Source organism: Lithobates pipiens, unplaced genomic scaffold (genome assembly GCF_037356315.1).
Source record: "Lithobates pipiens isolate NorthernLeopardFrog02 unplaced genomic scaffold, aLitPip1_a1.2 Scaffold_18, whole genome shotgun sequence".
Taxonomy (NCBI): domain Eukaryota; kingdom Metazoa; phylum Chordata; class Amphibia; order Anura; family Ranidae; genus Lithobates; species Lithobates pipiens.
In genome coordinates, this window is record NW_027507758.1 from 291,213,906 (window position 1) to 291,234,958 (window position 21,053).

Genomic DNA, 21,053 nt, shown 5'->3' on the forward strand with positions numbered 1-21,053 from the left:
CCTATTTGGCGAATGAGACATAGTTTTACAAGGTAAAGTCACAGGTTTTGGAATGAGCATCCAACCACTTTTTGTTTGGGTCCTTAAAAGTAGGTAAAAAAGGAAAAAACTGAGTTCCAGATGCTGTTAACTGGGGATTCAAATCTTATGTAAGAAATGGGGAAGTGGAGGAAAAAGACACAGTTGTATAATCAGAGCTTGACTGTGCAGCTGCCAGATCACATTGAAATAATGCTAAATGGCTGAGAACAACAAAGTCAGACAGCGCTTGGTAGCTCAGTTATAAGGAATTGTATATTTCATAAACAAAAGGGAAGATTATACAGTGTTACAAATGTTGGCACGCTAAGGATCTGGGCACCGATGGATCACTGTGTCCAATAGGCTAGGAGAATTCATGGGGAGGCATCAACCACGGAGGTGGAACAGGTTGCTGTGCAGTCCAAGCCAGATCTCGTGGCACATGCAGGTGACGTCACTCAAGCGGCTGGACAGAAGCGCGATACCCGGAAGGAAGCCACATGCAACCAGTGTTGAGTGCAAGCGTCCCTGCGAAACACGTCATCATGGTAACAGGGATGCTGGAGCTCCACACTGGTTCCATGTGGCTTCCTTCAGGGCATCGAGCTTCTGTCCATCCACTTGAGTGATGTCACCTGCATGTGCTGGCAAGGTCCGGCTTGGATTACACAGCAGTCCATTCCACCTCCGTGGACATGGTGGCTGGTGCCTCCCAATGATTTCTCCTTGCCTATTGGACACCAGTGACCCATCGGTGCCCAGGTCCCCAGCGTGGTAAAACATTTGCAAAACTGCAAAATCAAATAAACAATATGTGTTTTTAACCATTCATTGACTGAGGACACACTTCAGCTACCATATATCATGGCTTATACAATTCCTTATAATTGAGCTACCAAGCGCTGTCTGACTTTGTTGTTTTCAGCCTTAAAAGTAGGTGCATCCTCCACAGATATGGTAGTCGACTTGTTAAAGTGAGACTTGGTCATATTTACAGAGGGAATGGACCAATTTTCAGACCAAATGAATAAAAGGCCAGCAAGCACTTAGGTGGAGCAAACAGCCAGTCAGGTTGCTTCCAATCTTCATTCAGAAACAGTTGGAAAATCAAGTGCAAAAGTAAAGTTTTTGCAGCCTTACAAGATCATTAAACCGTAGGGTGGAAACAGCACTTGAAGAAGCAACAGCCTGATCATCTAGTTTTAGGGTGGTGTGCACTGCACCATTAAGAACCAAAATGATCTCCTTTAACTTAGGAGTAATTACAGAAAAGTGTGACTCCTTAGGGGTAGGCTCATCTGACAAGAGTTTGAGAGCCTCAGAATCAGAGTCTTTGCAGCCAATGGCTCAGAAGCTGCCGGAGAGGGCATAGGAGCAGGCCCGTGCCCTTTGTGATCAGGGTCAGTAAATAACTGGGTAATTTGTGTCATAAAGTCATGACCAAAAAACCTCAATCAAGAGGGCAGAGGACTCGGTCACACCTGACGGAGCCAAGGAGCATGGGATAGACTCTAGACTAGACTCTCTAACAGGAGAGGACTGCATGGCTCCAGGCTCCAGACATCAGCACCTTCAGTGGGTGCTCTGCAAGCAGACCATAAGTGAAAAATGAGCTTGGGGCACCCAGTACAAATTCCTCCCATGTCTAGAATTTGGCATGTTGCAGCTAGGCAATGTGCAAGCATGGGTTATGAGGCAAGTCCTCATCTACTGAAAAAAACAAGACAGGCAGGCAAGAGGAATGGATTAAAGACCAAAGTTTCACATGACTCTAACAGCATGTTGTCATCTTTTCGTGGATCATAAGAGTTGTCAAGGTGCTCTCTGTGAATGATACAGACAGATTTTTCAAGGCTCTTGCTTTTGTGTGCTTAGCTGCGATGAACAGATAATAGCTCATTTCTGCTGGTAGGAGAAGAGGCCCGGAGTCAGACAATGGAGCAATACGTGTTTAGGGTCTTTATGGAAAGGTACGTGGAAGAGGGATGACAGGACTCCAAAGACCCTTGACCAAAATACTATGAGAGGGGGGCAGGACCACCAAATGTGCATTTAATCTCCTCGTTGACCATAGTTCCAGAAGCGTCTATCACTACAGAATGGGTTTGACTTGGCAATGCGGGCTGGGACCTGTTACCAGTGAAGGAGGACCTGTGTTGCTATGGATATTTAGGTGATTTTATAGCAGATTTATTTGTTATATTGCTTAGTTAGATATTTATGACAGTGTGTTTTTAAAAATCTAAGGCTCCCCCTATTGATATGTACAAGTCATTGGTTTCAGAGGAAGCTCTTTACAGCAGTGGTCATCAACCCTGTCCTCAGGGCCCACTAACAGGCCAGGTTTACAAGATAAATGAAATACATCACAGGTGATATCATTTGCTGCTCAGTGATTGCAGTATTCTAGTCTGCATCTCCCCAAGGTAATACATAAAACCTGGCAAGTGGGTCCCGAGGACAGGGTTGATGACCACTGCTTTACAGGATATGAGGTAGAGAATTTTAGGGGGAGGAGATTAGGTTTTGGTGAAACAAAAGATAGAGTTGTTTTGGAAGACAAAGGGCAAGACATTACTGCTAGAAGCGGGAGAACTTTGGAGACGTTTTGTGTTGAACTCTGAGAAAAGAACCATGAACAACATTACATCTTGATTCTATCTCTAAGTTGAGTAATTGCTTTAAAAAAAAATTATATTGTTTTATTTTACTTTTATTTTTTAAATTTTTACACTCTTTCTTTACATTTTTTTTGCTCACTTTTATTCCTATTGCAAGGAATGTAAACATCCCTTGTAGTAGGAATAGTGTGTGACAGGTCCTCTTTATGGAGAGATGTGGGGTCTGTAAGACCCCACATCTCTCCTCTAGGGAGGGAAAGACAGAGATCGAACAAAATAAAAAAATATCTCGGCCTTTCCAGCCTAAACCCGGCAATATTTACTTCCGCCGGCCCTGATGTGATGTAATAATGTCACGCTCAGGCCTCCAAAGGTCATAGTGATGACTGGGGACCCTCTGGTCACCGGAAATCTCTATGTTCAACTTTCGGCGCCGTCAGATTCCTTCTTTGGCTCGCCGATCGCACAGGCGAGACGGTAGAAGCACCGGAGGGCGACGGGAGGGGGGATGTCCTGAACTGCCACTATGATTGTTCTGACGGTGCAGGGAATCATTGGCTGAAAAAGATGATATCTGAATGATCATTCAGATATCCCCACTCAAAGTCCAGGATGTCATAGGACATCCTTGGGTGTGAAGTGGTTAATATTTGAATGACTGATTGTTCACTATTGGGCAGTGCTATCACAACTTTTTTTCTTTAACAAAAACATTTGTGGCTCATGGCCTGAATTTGCACTAAAGCTCAACTGAAGCTGACCTGTTTACTGCAGTGTGTTCTATAGCTTCTGCTGCGTTAAATGAGCACTTGACTATGCTGGACCAGGCTTTGCTCAAATCTGCAAGGTCAATGGGGGGACAGGTCTCACATTTAAGCACATAGCAAAGGGAGGTAGAGGTATTGCTAGAGTTGGGAGAGGAGTATATCATATCATAGAAATGCTGTGTTTGAAGGCAGTGTTTTGATACGGGAATGTGTCATGGCATCAGAGAAAAAGAAAATGTTTTTGAAAAGCCAGTAGATTTCTATGCCACTGGCATATTTACCTTCATCAGCATTGTTTTTAATGACTTTATTTTTTAGTGCAGCTTTACTTAAATTTTATTGAATAGATGCCCCTGAAAGTCAACTTGTATAAAGATATTTTGGACACCTTTACCAGTTCTATACCAAACTAAAATGTACTGCAAACTATAATATTGAGTGACAGGGAGTGGGAAACGTCATCAAATAATTTAGCATGGCCCTCAGTCATAACTGTTATGCCACATACACACGACCGTTTTTTCCATCAGAATAAACTCTGATCGTCTTTCTGACGGAGTTCCGCTGAAACGGACTTGCCTACACATGATCACACCAAAGTACATTTGTTTAGAAGGCGATGAAGTACAACAGCCAGTGGCCAATAGCTGCCCTTGCATCGTTTTTGGTCCATAGGAATAGCATAGCATAACAGACAAACGGTTTTCCCGATGGGAATTGATTCAGTCGCAAAGATTTGAAACATGTTCTATTTCTAGGTCCGTCAGAATTTTTTAAAAAAAAAGTCTGATAAAGCCCACACATGATCGGAATATCCGATGAAATGATTCCGTCTGACCTTTTCTGCCAGAAAGTCCGATCGTGTGTATGCGGCATTACAGTTGTAAAGGACTATTGAACTGTCTGACTGAGTTTATGAAGGCTGCTTCTTGGTTTTAACCACTTTATCTAATATGGATTGGTGAAGTAATCCAAAGGACCCCAGTTTACCTACTACAATTAACAAATATTTCAGTAAAGATGCAATGAAAAAGTGATAAAACACATTTTATAAAATGCACATTTTATCTATGAAATATGCAGGCTTTTCAAGACTATGCAAATTTTGGATAGCTAGGTTATTGCTGCATCTGGGATGCCATAGTGAACTGGTACTGTAATTTTGTGGCATGTCAAAATTACATTTTCAATATCTAAATATCAATGCCAAAAGCATCTCTACTCAAAAGTCAGCGAAATCAGGGCTGACAGTATCAAAATAAAAAAATAAAATAAAAAGTTCTAAAATAAATGTTTAGTGGTATAAAGACTTATACATAGAAATGATACATTAAACTTCTACTGTACCTGCAACAGGAGGGCCAACAACCATTGGAATAGACATAAATCCAAGTAGAAATCCAATGGCCTGAGAAACATGCTGTGGTCCAACCAATTCAAATGCAATAGGAGCCATAATACATATAAAGCAGCCATCAAATAGGCCCATGAATAGACAGACAGCAATCAAGCCACCAAAATTATGGCACACTGGAATCATCATTGACATTAATCCAATGAAGAAAAATGATATCACCTACAAGAAAAAAAATGATGTTATCTATATTATACAGTCTTACATAGCAAGGGTTGCATTCACATTCAATTACAGTACCCATGTAATACACACTGACACATGTTTCTATTCTCATAGGATTTGAAGTGTTCAAGATGAAGCAGTGAAGGGCAGCAACAACACCCACAGCTCCAAGAACAGATACTTTGTTGGTCATTTTAATTAAAGCTTTCCTTAGCATGAATGGTCCACTTAAAATAGGAATAACCTTTATTAAAAGGATAAAAACTAAACTAAAGTTTTCACTGTATATCTGTGATCTTCAGTAACAGCCCTGCAACAACACGATAAAAGGATATCTATACTCATTGTAAAATCATTTTTCTGGAGTCAATTGAGGGCTATACTGCTGGCTACAGGAGGATAGGGCACTGGCAAACAATAAAAAGAAGGATAACCCGTTTTAGGCAATGAGGGAACTATGCACCATATACTGTATAGTGTATATATATGTATTTAGTGACTGGAGTTAACATCACCAAAAATGCTAAGATAGCACTGTTGAATGACCTCTCAGACGAGACACCCAAACGTCTACGCACCCTCATCTTTTATATTCTCCTTGCTGCAATAATGTCCATAGTTGGGGCTTGAAAATCTCCAACACTAAACCAATTTGACGCTTCCCACCAGTTATTGGTTGGGTCCTTTAAGACAAGTGCATTCTCCCACATAATATTAAGCATCTTGCTAAGATGTGAAAGGCCTAAATCCAGAACGGAAATTGGCCACTTATGCACAGAATTATCACTAGACAGATGAAATGCTATCAAGCGCTTGGGGTGAGCAAATAACTTATCAGAATGTTTCCAATCTTCTTACAAACTAGTTTGAAAGAGAAGTACTTGTGGCCTTAGGAGTTTAAAATGACCCAAGGCTGGAGACAGCACTGGTAGAAGGAGCAGACTGTTCCTTTAGTTCCAGAATGGTGTGCACTGCCTTATTAAGAGACAAAATGGTCTCTTTTAAAGAGGAAGTAAACCCTGATGAGTTTACTTCCTCTTTTTTTCCCTGCAAAGGTAAAGCATAATGGACTACTATGCATCGCATAGTAGCCCATTATGTGTCACTTACCTGACACAGGAGCCAGCGAAGTCGCCGCTGTCCCCTGTAGTCCGCCGCATCCATCTTGCTGGTGGCGTCTCGCAGCTCCGCCGCTGTCATTCGGGCGAAGCCGCGATGACGTCACTCCCGCGCATGCGCACGGGAGTCGACAAATGCGGCAGCTCCATTCTTGGAACTGCCGCGCTCAGTGTGCCTGCGCGCCGCTGTCTACGGTGCATGCGCCGTAGACAGCGGTGCCCGTTTTCGGGCAAATATCTCCTAAACCATATAGGTTTAGGAGATATTGCTTGGACCTACAGGTAAGCCTTAATCTAGGCTTACCTGTAGGTCAAAGTGGTTTGTAAGGGTTTACAACCACTTTAAAGCCTTAATGCAACCAAAAAAACCCAGAAAGATATGCACAAGGGACATAACCTAAATTTAGTAGGATGTGCTGATGCCTCTTCTTTTAGGTAAAATCCTCTTCTTTCCGTGCCTGTCCACCTCCCACAATCACCTTCCCCTGTGGCTGTAATCTTCTGGCATAGTGGGACTTAATAGAACTAAGGGATTGTCACAGGCTCTCATCAAGAGAGCCTGATTATGCCTGCGCTTTCCACCCAGTACTGCAGCTTCTATAACTAAAACAGGATCTTTGAAAAAAAAAGAACAGGCGATGAAAAGTTTGCCCCCTCCATTCATAGGTCACGTAGATAAAAGACTTCCAGTGTCCCTAAATGGAAAAAAAGTGTATTGTAAAGTGGCTTCTACATACAGATAAGGATTTTGGCTGTCAATCTAACAGCTATTTGCCATGTCCATACATAAAACGGAAATATTGTGTAAATGTGTAAGGCAAAATTTAGCATTCATGCTGTCCTAGGTATACATGGCTATAGATGCCCCTTTCTATATGCTCTAAACTCTATGGGGGGGGGGGGGGGGGGAATTTACTAAAACTGGAGCACTCAGAATCTGATGTGGAAATATTTAGTTTCAGATTTATATCAAGGGGTCTCAAGGGAACCATTGTGAGGACTTTCTAATTAATTTCTAATTATCATGCCCCTTTTCGATGTGTGTGTATATACAGGCATACCCCACTTTTAAAGTACACAATGGGGTTTATTTACTAAAGATAGAAAGTACAAAATCAGGCTCACTTCTGCATAAAAACCAATGAGATTCTAACCCCATATATATGTATGTGTGTGTGTATATAAATATATATGTATATACAATATGTTTATACACATGGATGATGTACATAATATATTTTGTGATATCCTAATGAGATATGAGCCCAGCTCTTTTATTTTCCTGTTTCTTAAAAGCTGTTTCATGTCTTCAATAGGCATTTAATAAGTTTCTATACATTTCATTTGCACTTGCAACCAATTATTCTTTTACATTAATTGATATACAAGTATGAATGAACCATACCCAAACTGGGTTGTCTACTAGTAAGTTATCTGACAGTCTTAATGTACTGGTACATACTTGGGATTTATTTGATTTGCTTGGACATGTTGACTGTATTCTCTCACATCCTTTCTGTGTGTGTGTGTGTTTTTTTGCAAACATAAAGAACGTATAAAAAAATAAACATTTAAGAACACAATCTCTCATATCACCACTATAAGTACCCATACAAATGGATTTGGTTATGAAAATATTCAAAATATATTAAAATCTTAATGTACTCCAAAAGGCTTCTAAACATTAATAATATACTGTTGGAGGAGACTAACATTAAGTCCATTAAGTCCTAACATTAAGACTAACATTAAGTCCATAACAGCATGACAAAAGCTCAGAATTTGGACTGTCAACATTGAATGAGCTAAACTCAATGAAATATATAATCCTTTATGTGCTACCGATCTAGTATGGGATGAGAACCAAACTTTAGAAATGACCCTCAAAAAATATATGCTTGAAAACTGTATATAGCTATATATGCGAAAAGCAGCTGTTGTTTTTAGCAGTATCTAGCAAAGATGCCCAGCAGATAAATGTTAAAAGAAATCTGAAAAAGGTATTTTACCAATGACAGCTTCTTTGTGAATGATCTAAACAGCCCTTTATGGCAGCTGCTCTCTCCTTTCCTGAGAAGGGAGTCTGCCAGAAGTATAGTGCAATACACACACTTTATGGTACTCTGAGAAGACTTCACCAACAGAGGTTTTTTTCAGCTGCATACATTTGCTGAGTTATATAAAGTCAACAAACACGCCCGTTTATAATGTAACATCAAATTGAGGGCCTTTTAATTCAAGAGTGCAAAGTGAAAATATCTTAATGTGTATATTATTATAGTTAAGCTGCCAAACAAAAAATGTTTTCTCCCTTATTAGGTGCACACTGCTTGGTTATGTGACTGCCCAATGAATAGCACTTCTTTCAAAAATATGATAAAAAAAACCAGTCAAAGTTATTAACCACTTCAATACAGGGCACTTTCACCCCCTTCCTTCCCAGCCCAACTTTCAGCTTTCATCGCTCTAGCGCTTTCAGTGACAATTGCGCGGTCATGCTACACTGTACCCAAATGAAATTGTTATCATTTTGTTCGCACAAATAGAGCTTTATTTTGGTGTTATTTATTCACGACTCCGTTTTTTTTTTTTTGCGATATAAGCGCAAAAAAAGCGGAAATTTGGGAAAAAAACAATATTTTCTTTTTTCTATTTGAAAAGAAATCCAATAAAATCAAATTTTGTCATAAATTTAAGCCAAAATGTATTCTGCTACATGTTTTTGGTAAAAAAAATTCCGTTAAGTGTATAATAATTGGTTTGTGTGATCACGGACATATGTACGCAAATGATCATGTACATATGTGTGCAGGTGATCACGTACATATGTGTGCAGATAATCATTGGGACATGTGATTTTAGTGGGACATATGTGGGGGACATGTTTTTATTATTAGGGACATGTGTTTTTATTATTTGGGGACATGTATGTTTTGGGGACATGTGTGTTTTGGGGACATATGTGGGGACTGTGTTTGTACTGTGTGGTGTGTTGTGTGTTTACACTACACTGATGATCAGTGAGTAAAAAGCTGTAAAAAGCAGCCCATACTCACTGATCATCAGCCGGCTGCAGCGTTCTGCTCTCCTCTCCTCAGCGGTGACTTCCGTGTGAGGAGAGGAGAGCCGATTGCCTAGCAACCGGCTGTTTGTTTACATCACATGACGGCCGTGATTGGACACGGCCGTCATGTGATCAGGAGGGCCAATCACAGAGCCCTCCTGCCGATCTGAGATGTGCCGTGTCCGGGTGACACGAGCACATCGGGATCGCGCCGCTGCGCGGGCGCGCGCGCGCGCCATCCCGCTACTCCTGAAGGACTTCCTGAACGTCCTATCAGGAGTAGACGGCTCCCACCCGGCCGTATATATGCATTGGCCGGGTGGGAAGTGGTTAAAGAAGCTGGCCATACATACTTTAGAATAGATTTACCTTGAACTATGTAGTGCAAGGGTCTTGCCTGATTGTATACAAATTAAAAGTGTTTAGGTTTGACCTCATATTATGTATATATATATATATATATATACAGTGTCTCACAAAAGTGAGTACACCCCTCACATTTTTGTAAATTTTTTATTATATCTTTTCATGTGACAACACTGAAGAAATTACACTTTGCTACAATGTAAAGTAGTGAGTTATACAGCTTGTATAACAGTGTAGATTTGCTATCACCTCAAAATATCTCAACACATAGCCATTAATGTCTAAACCGCTGGAAACAAAAGTGAATACACCCCTAAGTGAAAATGTCCAATTTGAGCCCAATTAGCCATTTTCCCTCCCCACTGTCATTTGACTCATTAGTGTTACAAGGTTTTGGGCGTGAACAGGGAGCAGGTGTGTTAAATTTGGTGTTATCGCACTCACTCTCTCGTACTAGTCACTGGAAGTTCAACATGGCACCACATGGCAAAGAACTCTCTGAGGATCTAAAAAAAAGAATTGTTGCTCTACATAAAGATGGCCAAGGCTATAAGAAGATTGTCAAGACCCTGAAACTGAGCTGCAGCATTTGGGCCAAGACCATACAGTAGTTTAACTGGACAGGTTCCACTCAGAATAGGCCTCCCCATGGTTGACCAAAGAAGTTGAGTGCCCGTGCCCAGCGTCATATCCAGAGGTTGTCTCTGAGAAATAGACGTATGAGTGCTGCCACATTGCTGCAGAGGTTGAAGGGGTGGGGGGTCAGCCTGTCAGTGCTTAGACCATATGCCGCACACTGCATCCAATTGGTCTGCATGGCTGTCGCCCCAGAAGGAAGCCTCTTCTAAAGATGATGCACAAGAAAGCCTGTAAACAGTTTGCTGAAGACAAGCAGACAAAGGACATGGATTACTGGAAATGCATAGGATGCATTAAGGTGAACAATCACAAATGTTTACAATCCCTTTAATGGAGGTACAACATTTAGCAACTCACATGGTTGATGATTAAAACAGGCACATCTAAGTATGCAGGCATCCGGGGTAAAGCTGTCCACATAGACCATCCTACGCACTGCCATTGACATCTTCCCTTCCACGCTGCGCTCTACGAGTGCTTCAAGCCTCGCTTTCGGATCAGTCTACTGACAGAGGTGAGAGCCGGCGGCGCAAAGGACGGTCAATGTGGACAGCTTCAACCCCGATGCCTGCATACTTAGATGTGCCACTTTTAATTTATCAACCATGTGTGAGTTGCTAAATGTTATACCTTCGTTAAATTAACGCATATTGCTACACTTTAGAGGCCTCTCCTCCTTTACCAGGGTGCGGGCAGCACCGTTGTCCGCTCCTCCCACAGCTTCCTCCGCTGTATGTCTCCTCTCTGTTCCTCCTAGTGCTAGGCATCCAACAGGATTACCTGATGTCTGGCCAATTGGGAAACAGGTCTCACGACCTGCCTCCTGATTATAGCAAAGAAAATAGTAAAAATGAATTTGCTATTGTCCCACAACTAAGTGGGATCAGGGCGTAGTGCTGAGTCCACCATTTTTTGAATACTATTAGAGCCTCTGGCTTAAATCAGGTGCTTCAAACCCCCCCCCCCCCCCATTGGAATCCATAGTCCAGCACCCTGATATGTAGATTAGGGGGCCAGATACATGGATAGGGGGGCGACGCCCGTGCACCCTCTATGGATGGGCTGCCACTGGTGGAATGAATAATCTGAGTTTCCATTATTTCTTATGGAGAAATTTGCTTTGATATACAGACTCCTTCCACAAGAAAGGTTACAAAGAGAAAACCATCAACAACAGCATAAACACAGCCTTGAAAACCCAAAGAGAAAATCTCCTCCAATACACAGAGAAAAAAACAAATAACCGAGTACCTCTAGTCACCACATACAACCCAGCACTAGAAGGGATCAAAAAGATAATCAAAGATTTACATCCCATTATAACAGAGGATGAAACTCTGAAAGGAATATTCCAACAACCCCCATTATTGGCTTTCAGACAACCACCCAACCTCAGACACAAACTAATCAGCAGGAAACTTCACTCTGATTATGAAGTCACAAATAATGGAAGCAAACCCTGCAATAAAAAGCGCTGCAAACTATGCAACCAGATCAATCTATCCAAAAGTATCACACACACAAACGGGACCTTCAATATCATGGGATCTTACAACTGTACCTCCAGAAATGTTGTGTACCTCATCCAATGCAAAAGGTGCAGCAAAGGATCTTATGTTGGTGAAACAGGACAGAAGTTGCAAACGAGGATGAATTTACACAGACATACCATCAAGGAACATAAAGAAGACAGTTTATGTACACCTGTGGGACATCACTTCTCACAACCGGACCACACTATACAAGACCTCAATGTTTTAGTTCTGAAAGGGAATTTCAGAAATATCCAGGAAAGGAAAACCTTTGAACTAAGAATGATAATTCTTTTTGACACCAAAAATAATGGCCTGAATTTAGATATAGGTTTCCTTACCCATTATACTAAAGTTTTACAACCCCCTCTGTGACTAGCACCCCCCCCCCCCCTCCATTCCATAGCTCTCCCTCTGTCTTATCTCACTAACTCTTCTCTTATCTTTATTGCCATTGATTTGTATGTGTTTTTTTTTGTTGTTGTTTTTTTTCTCTTTTTTTCTCTTCTTTCCCTCAGAGGTTCTTTTTTATTTATTTATTTATTTATTTATTTATTTTTTTCTACATTCTGCTTAAAAATTTGTAAATCAGTACTGCTTGGACCTTGAAGAAGGGGACATACCCCGAAAGCTTGTCCTGAAAAATTGTATGTTAGTGCAAATAAAAAAAGTATCACGGACAGTACTCAATTTTCTCTTTGATATATGAATTCTTTAGATTACAAGCATGTTTCGTGAACGAATTATGCTTGCAATCCAGGGTTTTACTGTACAGTATTTTGGATATTTTCACAACAAAACCAAATTTGTATAGGTACTCATGGTGGTGGCGTGAGAGATGTTTTTCTTAACTGTTTTTAACATTTTATTTAATGCACTGCTCTGTGAACAATATAGATTATAATTTTGAAGCATGTATACAACCTACCGCCGTAAAGCATAACTAAATCACAGTACCTGTAAGTACACTTTTTTGACTCCTGGAATGCAATCTGCAACTCTACCAAAAATTAGCCTTCCAACACCAGAGGTAACTCCAATGCACAGTAAAAGCACCTCCTCGTTGACATCTGGACCCAGGCGCTCTTTAACGTGCTTCATCTGTTTAATAAGGACAAGAAAAATTTGTAACAACTCGGCATTCCATGAGAAGATAATAATAACATATTAATGCTTCATAAAAATAAAAAAAATAATAACTTGAATAAGATGTACTCATAGCAGATGCAGCTTATCACTCTGTTCTGGCTGCACGAGGAGGCAGAGACTTGCTGAAAAAGGGCCTATGTATTGAGGGGGCTAGGGAAGGGTTTTGGGCAGCTTTTAAATGAGCATTAACAGAGCAGTATTTAAAATAAACAAACATTTATTCTCAACTACCGTGGATATAAAAAGTCTACACACCCCTGTTAAAATGTCAGGTTTCTGTGATGTAAAAAAAACGAGACAAAGATAAATAATTTTAATTTTTAAATAAAGAACTTTTTCCACCTTTAATGTGACCTACAGTGCCTTCCAAAAGTATTCACCCCCTTGGCTTTTTACCTATTTTGTTACACTACAGCCTTTAGTTGAATGTTTTTTTAATCTGAATTATATGTGATGGATCAGAACACAATAGTCTAAGTTGGTGAAGTAAAATTAGAAAAATATATACATAAAACTATTTTTCAGAAATAAACAAATGATAATTGGTATGTGCGTGTGTATTCACCCCCTTTGTTATGAAGCCCATAAAAAGCTCTGGTGCAACCAATTACCTTAAGAAGTCACATAATTAGTGAAATGATGTCCACATTGTTGTTACCTGTTTTAGCCTTCCAATGCTGCTTACTGCGATAGCCAGCTATAGATGAGGGTGGTGGCAAGTTTTTGTTATCACATGTGTTTTTATTGGTCCAGCAGTGAACCAACACCTTTGCAGCCATTGTGCTATTGCTGGGTGTTTGGTGTGCTCCTATACCTTTAAGTAGGGGTGGGCTCCCCTGTTTTTCTGGCGTGGGTGTTCCCCTGAAAATCCATACTAGACTGAAGAGCCTGGAGTTCCCCTTCAAAATCATCAGAGCACAAGTCGCATGTCAAAGTCGAGTCAGTTAAGATGACGATCTGACTTTGATCCGACTTCAGTGATAATTAATGGGCTGAAGTAGGATCAAAGTCAGACCAAAATAGTGCAGGGAGCATTTTCAAAGTCTGACTGACTTGTGTCAGACCAATTAAGAAGGCTCCCATAGGGAAACATTGATTTTCACATGTCATGCGACATGAGCACCCAAAGTCCGAGCGTTTATCGTACCAGTGTGAACCTGGCCTTATGGATTTTTGCACTGATTATATTTTGTTACTGGACTTGTGGAGAATTGGTCCAATTCAGTTCAGCTGCTGCAATTTTTGCTTTCAGAGTTATTTTTCTCTCTTTCTTGCGCTGTAGGAATATACTTTTTTTTTTTTTATAAGACCAGTATATATTTATCCCTGTATGCACTGCTTTTGTTCTATGGATTAATTGACCTGCCACGTTGATAGATTACACATGACAGTTACAGTCCAGTTACAGTGATTTCAGCAGCCATTTTATATATTGACCAAAAAAAAAAAGGCAACACTGGAAAGACACTGAAGAATTATGAGATGACTATAAACATAACATAAATACAAGCATGCTCTAAGTTTAAATGACATATTAACAGCTTACCAAGTGGACGTAAGGCACAAAGTAGCCAAAAAGTGCAGCTGGAATTCCAAATGCCCATATACAATAGCTCTTCGATTTGAAGATAGAGAAATTGAAGACCTTTGAAAGTCTTTTTCTCTGTCTAGGTATAAGAGGCCTGTAGGTGAATCCAGCCAAAAAGAGAACAAACATGAGAATACACAAAACGCGTAGGGTGTGCTCAAGTCCAATACCGTCAAGTAAAAAGCGCAGCAAAAAGGGCAGCGATACTGTAAAAAGGCTGCTGCCTGCAGTTACAATGCCATTGACCAGTCCTAGACGTTTCTTGAAGTAATGTCCCAAAATAACAAGAGATGGTTGGTAAGCAAAAGAGCAGCCACATGCAAATAATATACCATACGTAAAATAAAGAGGATCTAGGCTCCTGTGAAAAGAGAGAAACAAAAATAAGAAGTCATGTATTAACATTTGTGGCCTCACAACCACCTGTAATATTCCAACTGGAATGCACTGGGAAATTAAAACAGAAGTGTGACTGTGATTGCTTGCTGTGAGGCAATAAAGGCATGCTTTAATTAACGGATTTCACTTGGGTTAATTGACTAAAATTGGAAAGAGCAAAATCGGGTGCAGCTCTGCATAGAAATCAGCTTCTAAGTTTTTTGTCAAAGCGTAATTGAACAAGCTGAAGCTAGGCAGGCCATAAACTTTCTTGCATCTACGGGTTGTAGGAAAGAAATTTGCTTGATTCACCCATCCACACAGACAGTGTCAACAGAGGAATCCCATCCAAAGACCCATTGAATTCTACTGGCGGGAGGTGTGGGAAGCCGTCCCCGTTGGGAGAAGACAGTGATTATTGCTAGCGGCTATACCAGCCTATACCGAAAAGATGTAAAATCTGTCAGGATGGTTGTACCCAAGTTGATCGATCAATCAACATGGGTACATTCAGCCTACGCATACATGGTTTGAATCTTGGCTGGTTCTTGCTAAACCAGCCGGTATTCCAACCATCTGTGGTTTGGCCTTAGAAACTGACTGGCTACCATGCACAGCTGCACCAGATTTTGCACCCTCCAGCTATTAAATCAACCCCATTGTGTATTTCTGCCTCAAGACTTTACATTGGTAACCAATTGAATCAATTAAAACACAGACTTCATCTGATATCAACTATACATGGAGTGTATGGTTTTCATTTGTTCAGGCAGGATGACTAGGATTGTGAAAGATGGTGGACTTGGCCAAAATAATGATAACAGTGGGAGGCTTCAAGGGGCATGGTTAAATTAAGCCCAAGTCTAGGCATACACAGCACACAAATGCCACAGTACTTGTACCCACAAAATATGATTTTTATTACTGTGCCACAAGTGAGAGTCTTACAGACATGCATGAACAGCAGCACAATCAATTTTAAAATATGAAACGCTTCCACTACAGATGCTTTTCTGCACACAGACTACCTTAAAAAAATTATTTTATTAAAATAGTTGGTGAATACTTAATAACCAGTATTTACTGTATATAAATCCCAGTGACTACTTGGGCCTTCCTAAAATCAGATCTTAACTAGAACCTGGACTTAAGCACTCTGAAAGCACAGGTTCTGGCCCTGTCCATCATTTTTTAAAAGCCTATGCTTTGTTCTCCCATGTCAAAACCTGTCAAAACCTGTAAAGAGTAACTTGCACCAAGCCCCCTTTGCTGGTCTCCATTTTCCAGACCTCAGATACCAGGGAAGTATAGAATGAGGGGAGGTCCATCTCTCAGTTGTGTAATGTGACAAAGCCAAAAGTCTACCTTGGCTCTAGGCTGAAAGCCTGCCATGCTATCTGTTTACAATTAAAGAAATTGCTGGCGGTCACAGCTTTTTGGACCCAGGGCAACATACAAGATATAGGGAACACATGCTCTGGGAGTCCAGCACAAACAATGCTGCTGTTTTTAAGTGATCACTGGACTTGCATTGTGAGAAGCAGTAAAGCACAACCTTTGTGTAGCATTATATAGTGAAAAAGTTATTTTTTAGAGAGTAGATACATATCGATTAGGTCATTATCATCAAGAAGCTAGTTTTCATTAGACTACACATTTCATTTAAATGATAAAACCAATGCAATAGCAAGTTTTGGCAGGTCCAAATCCCCCGTCTCAGATAGTTTACCCATAAGCCCCGTACACACGAGAGGACTTATGTCCGACAGACTTCCGAAGGAGTTCCGTCGGAGTTCTGCCGGAGTTCCGACGGAGTTCTGACGGACTTTTCGGCGGAGCGGACTTGGCCACACACAATCACACTAAACTCCGACGGATTCGAACGTGATGACGTACGACTGGATTCGAATACGGAAGTTCATAGCCAGTAGCCAATAGCTGCCCTAGCGTCGGTTTTAGTCCGTCGGAATAGCATACACACGAGCGGAGTTTTCTAAGGGACCCGGGTCCGGCGGAGTTCCGTCGGGAAAATTTGAAGCATGTTCCATATTCTAAAGTCCTTCGGACTTTGGCGAGTCAAAAGTCCGTTGCAGCCCACACACGATCGAATAGTCTGACGGACTCAGTCCGTCGGACTTTGGACGTTGAAAAGTCCGCTCGTGTGTACGCGGCAATAGAGTTTTACTCACTTCAACGAGATACTCACCCCAAATCTATTAGCCCTTTACAATGATTTGTTCGAGACCTCCACTCTACCGCCATCTATGAGGGAAGCCCATGGGCGTCCGCAGCAGGGGGCAAGGGGGGTCAAGTGCCCCCCCCTGGATTCCCCAAGGTGTTGCAGCCGCCGCCATCCTGCATTTTTTTTACTGAGTCCGCTGGCGGCTGCATCCTCTGCTCTCTCCTCTGGATCACAGCGCTGGATGGCTCTGTGTTCGGTGGCCGCTCTGTAACACATTCCCGCCCCCCCTGACAAGCTTGTGTGATAGTAGAGAGAATCAATGTTCCGCCTATCACATGAGCCGGACGGGGGGGAGGCTGTGTTACAGAGCGGCCGCCAAACACAGAGCCATCCAGCACTGTGATCCAGAGGAGTAGATGCCTGTCCGTACAGCCCGCCCTGTGTGCATGGATAGGAGGATGGAGGGGGGCTGCCCACCCTGTGCCCCCCAGTGCTCTCCTCCACCACCACACTCTCCTGCCCCCCCCAGTGCTCTCCTCCACCACCACACTCTCCTGCCCCCCCCAGTGCTCTCCTCTACCACCACACTCTCCTGCCCCCCAGTGCTCTGCTCCACCACCACACTCTCCTGCCCCCCCAGTGCTCTTCACCACCACACTCTCCTGCCCCCCCCAGTGCTCTGTTCCTCCACCACCACACTCTCCTGCCCCCCCAGTGCTGTCCTCCACCACCACACTCTCCTGCCCCCCCCCCCCCCCCACTGCTCTCCTCCTCCACCACCACACTCCCCTGCCCCCCCAGTGCTCTGCTTCACCACCACACTCTCCTGCCCACCCCAGTGCTCTCCTCCACCACCACACTCTCCTGCCCCCCCCCCAGTGCTCTCCTCCACCACCACACTCTCCTGCCCCCCCAGTGCTCTCTTCCACCACCACGCTCTCCTGCCCCCCCAGTGCTCTCCTCCACCACCACACTCTCCTGCCCTCCCAGTGCTCTTCTCCACCACCACACTCTCCTGCCCCCCCCCCAGTGCTCTGTCCCTCCACCACCACACTCTCCTGCCCCCCAGTGCTGTCCTCCACCACCACACTCCCCTGCCCCCCCCCCCCAGTGCTCTCCTCCACCACACTCTCCTGCCCCCCCAGTGCTCTCCTCCACCACCACACTCTCCTGCCCCCCAGTGCTCTCCTCCTCCACCACCACACACTCCTGCCTGCCCCCCAGTGCTCTCCTCCTCCACCACCACACTCTCCTGCCCCCCCCCCCCAGTGCTCTCCTCCTCCACCACACTCTCCTGCCCCCCCAGTGCTCTCCTCCACCACCACACTCTCCTGCCCCCCCCGTGCTCTTCTCCACCACCACACTCTCCTGCCCCCCCACAGTTCTCTCCTCCCCTGTTCTTGCTGCCCCCCCCTGCTCTCCAGCTCTCACCATTCTTCTCTAGCCACCATCCCAGTGCTCTCCACTCCCACCTGTCCCCCCCCCCAGTGCTTCCCCCCCGTTCTCCCCCCAGTGCTCTCCACCCCCCCCAGTGCTCTCCCCCCTGTTCTCCCCCCCACAGTGCTCTCCATTCCCCCCGCCAGTGCTCTCCTCCACCACACTCTCCTGCCCCCCCCCACAGTTTTCTCCTCTCCTGTTCTTGCTGTCCCCCTGCTCTCCAGCTCTCCCCATCCTTCTCTAGCCACCATTCCAGTGCTCTCCCCCCCGTTCCCCCCCAGTGCTCTCCCCCCTGTTCCCCCCAGTGCTCTCAACTCCACCCAGTGCTCCCCTCCCTGTTCTCCCTCCCCCCACAGTGCTCTCCACTCCCCCCAGTCCTCTCCCCTCCGTGCTCTCCCCCCCGTTCTCCTCCCCAATGCTCTCCCCCCTGTTCTCCCCCCAGTGCCCTCCACTCCCCCCAGTGCTCTCCCCCCTGTTCTTTCCCCCCCCAGTGCTCTTCTCCCCCCAGTGCTCTCCTCTCCCCCCCAGTGCTCTCCCCCTGTTCTTCCCCCCCTCAGTGCTCTCCCCCCTGTTCTTTCTCCCCCCAGTGCTCTTCAGCTCTCCCCATCACTCTCCAGCCCCCACCCCAGTGCTCTCCAGCCCCCCATTCTCCCCACCCCTGTTCTTTCTGCCCCCCTGGTGCTCTCCATCCCCCCCCCCAGTGCTCTCTACCCTCCGTGCTCTCCACCCCTGTTCTTTTTGGCTCCCCCCAGCACTCTCCACTCCCTACCCCTGTACTCTCCACTCCCCCTGCATTTTGCCCCCACCCATGTGCTCTCCACCCCCCATAGTGCTCTCCAGTCCCCCGTGCTTTCCACCCCTATTCTTTCTGGCCCCCACTGGTGCTCTCAAGCTCCCCCCATTGCTCTCCACTCCCCCCTGCTCTTTGTACTCTCCAGTACTCTCCAGCCCCCGTGCTCTCCACCCCTGTTTTTCTGCCCCCCCCAGTGCTCTTCACCACCCCACACTCTTAGCCCCCCCCAGTGCTCTCAGCCTAACGTGCTCTCTACCCCTGTTCTTATTGGCCCCCCCGCTCTCCACTCCCCACCCCTGTGATCTCCACTCCCCCTCGCTCTTTGCCCCCACCCATGTGTTCTCCAACCCCGCCAGTACTCTTTGCTCCCCCTTCTCTCCAACTCCCACCCAGTGCTCTCCACTTCCCCAGGACCAGAGGGCAGTCTGACTGGGGTCGGAAAATGAGGACGGCGGGTGCAGGTGGCCAGGGACCACTCCATCTCACAGCAGACAGCTCCCCATCCAAAACGAGAACAGACCCTGCCTGCTGCTGGCCGTCATGTATATCCTGCTGGCATGCAAGGTACCGTACCGAGGCTCAACAACACACCTTCCCACAGGGACTCCAGACTGGGACATGGGGCACAGGAGGAGCTGCAATGATGGGCACAGTGAGACTGCATTCATGGCACAGTGAGGCTGCATTTGATGGACACACTGAGGCTGAATTTGATGAACACAGTGAGGCTGAATTTGATGGACACAGTGAGGCTGTATTTGATGGACACAGTGAGGCTGCATTTGATGGGCACAGTGAGGCTGCATTTGGTGGGCACAGTGAGGCTGCATTGGTGGGCACAGTGAGGCTGCATTTGATGGGCACTGGTGAGGCTGCATTGAGCTCTTGCATCAAGTCTGCAGTCTCTGACCATCTCCTGTAGCATGTCTGCAGTCTCTGAGGGAGTCTGGAGAGGAGTCAAGAGTGGGAGCACCGCCGGGATGGGGGTCATGTGAGAAGTCAGACTCGTGTGGACTGTGGAGAGGAGACTATAAGATAAAACCAGAGCCGCCAAGCTGGAGCCGACTGACTGAGCCCTGCACAGTGTACCTGAGAGGAGGTCAGTGACAGCACCGCCAGGCCAGTCGGGGGTCACTGATGTAAGGGGGGAGTGAATACGATAATGTAAGGGGCACTGATATAAAGGGTTTTCTCCTTATATTAGTAACCCACCCCCCTTACCTTAGAGTATTCTTCCTGCAGAAGGTGCCCCCCCCACGTTCTGAGTTTCTGGGGTCCCCCTTGATGATTGATCACTTACCACTATTAACTGGAATTTGAATATATATATATATATATAAATATAAAAGCCCTATGTGATTTCATATCTATATCTAATACTCTCTTCATCAAATGTGCTTTAAAATGTATGATTCTTGATTAAAGGTTATTGGCGCTACCTCCACCCAGTTAATTCCAATAGCACTCTTTGCTTACTCAAACCTTTTATGTCTATCTATCACCTTAACGTGTCCCCAGGGACTATGTGCATTAAACCCGTGTTCCGTATTTTATCTCAACAACACCCCATATATCCAACACCTAAAACTCAAGGCAAAAACTGATTGCAATCCACTTTATATCACCTAAGTGAAATAGTGCTACTATAGTTTCATATAGAATCTCCAATCAGAAAGATATACATACAGGAAATAAAAATAAAAATAAAATAAAAAGTGATTGGTAGAGGCCTCAGCCGTAGAAAAACCTAACTTCAAACAAAAAGCCAAAAAATACAGAAAAACACAGAAAAAACACAGAAAAAAACACAGAAAAAAAG

The 21,053-nt window shown here is 44.2% G+C and overlaps 1 protein-coding gene across 1 annotated transcript in view; it reads right to left on the reverse strand.

The window, feature by feature from the left end:
• Positions 1-21,053, reverse strand: part of SLC16A10 (solute carrier family 16 member 10) — a 145,043-nt gene that overhangs the window by 10,915 nt on the left and 113,075 nt on the right. Inside the window, exons 3-5 of the mRNA XM_077487109.1 lie at positions 14,403-14,805; positions 12,665-12,808; positions 4,757-4,985 (exon numbers count right to left, since the gene is read on the reverse strand). Coding sequence (XP_077343235.1) covers positions 4,757-4,985; positions 12,665-12,808; positions 14,403-14,805 — 776 coding nt within the window. The remainder of the gene's footprint in view (positions 1-4,756; positions 4,986-12,664; positions 12,809-14,402; positions 14,806-21,053) is intronic.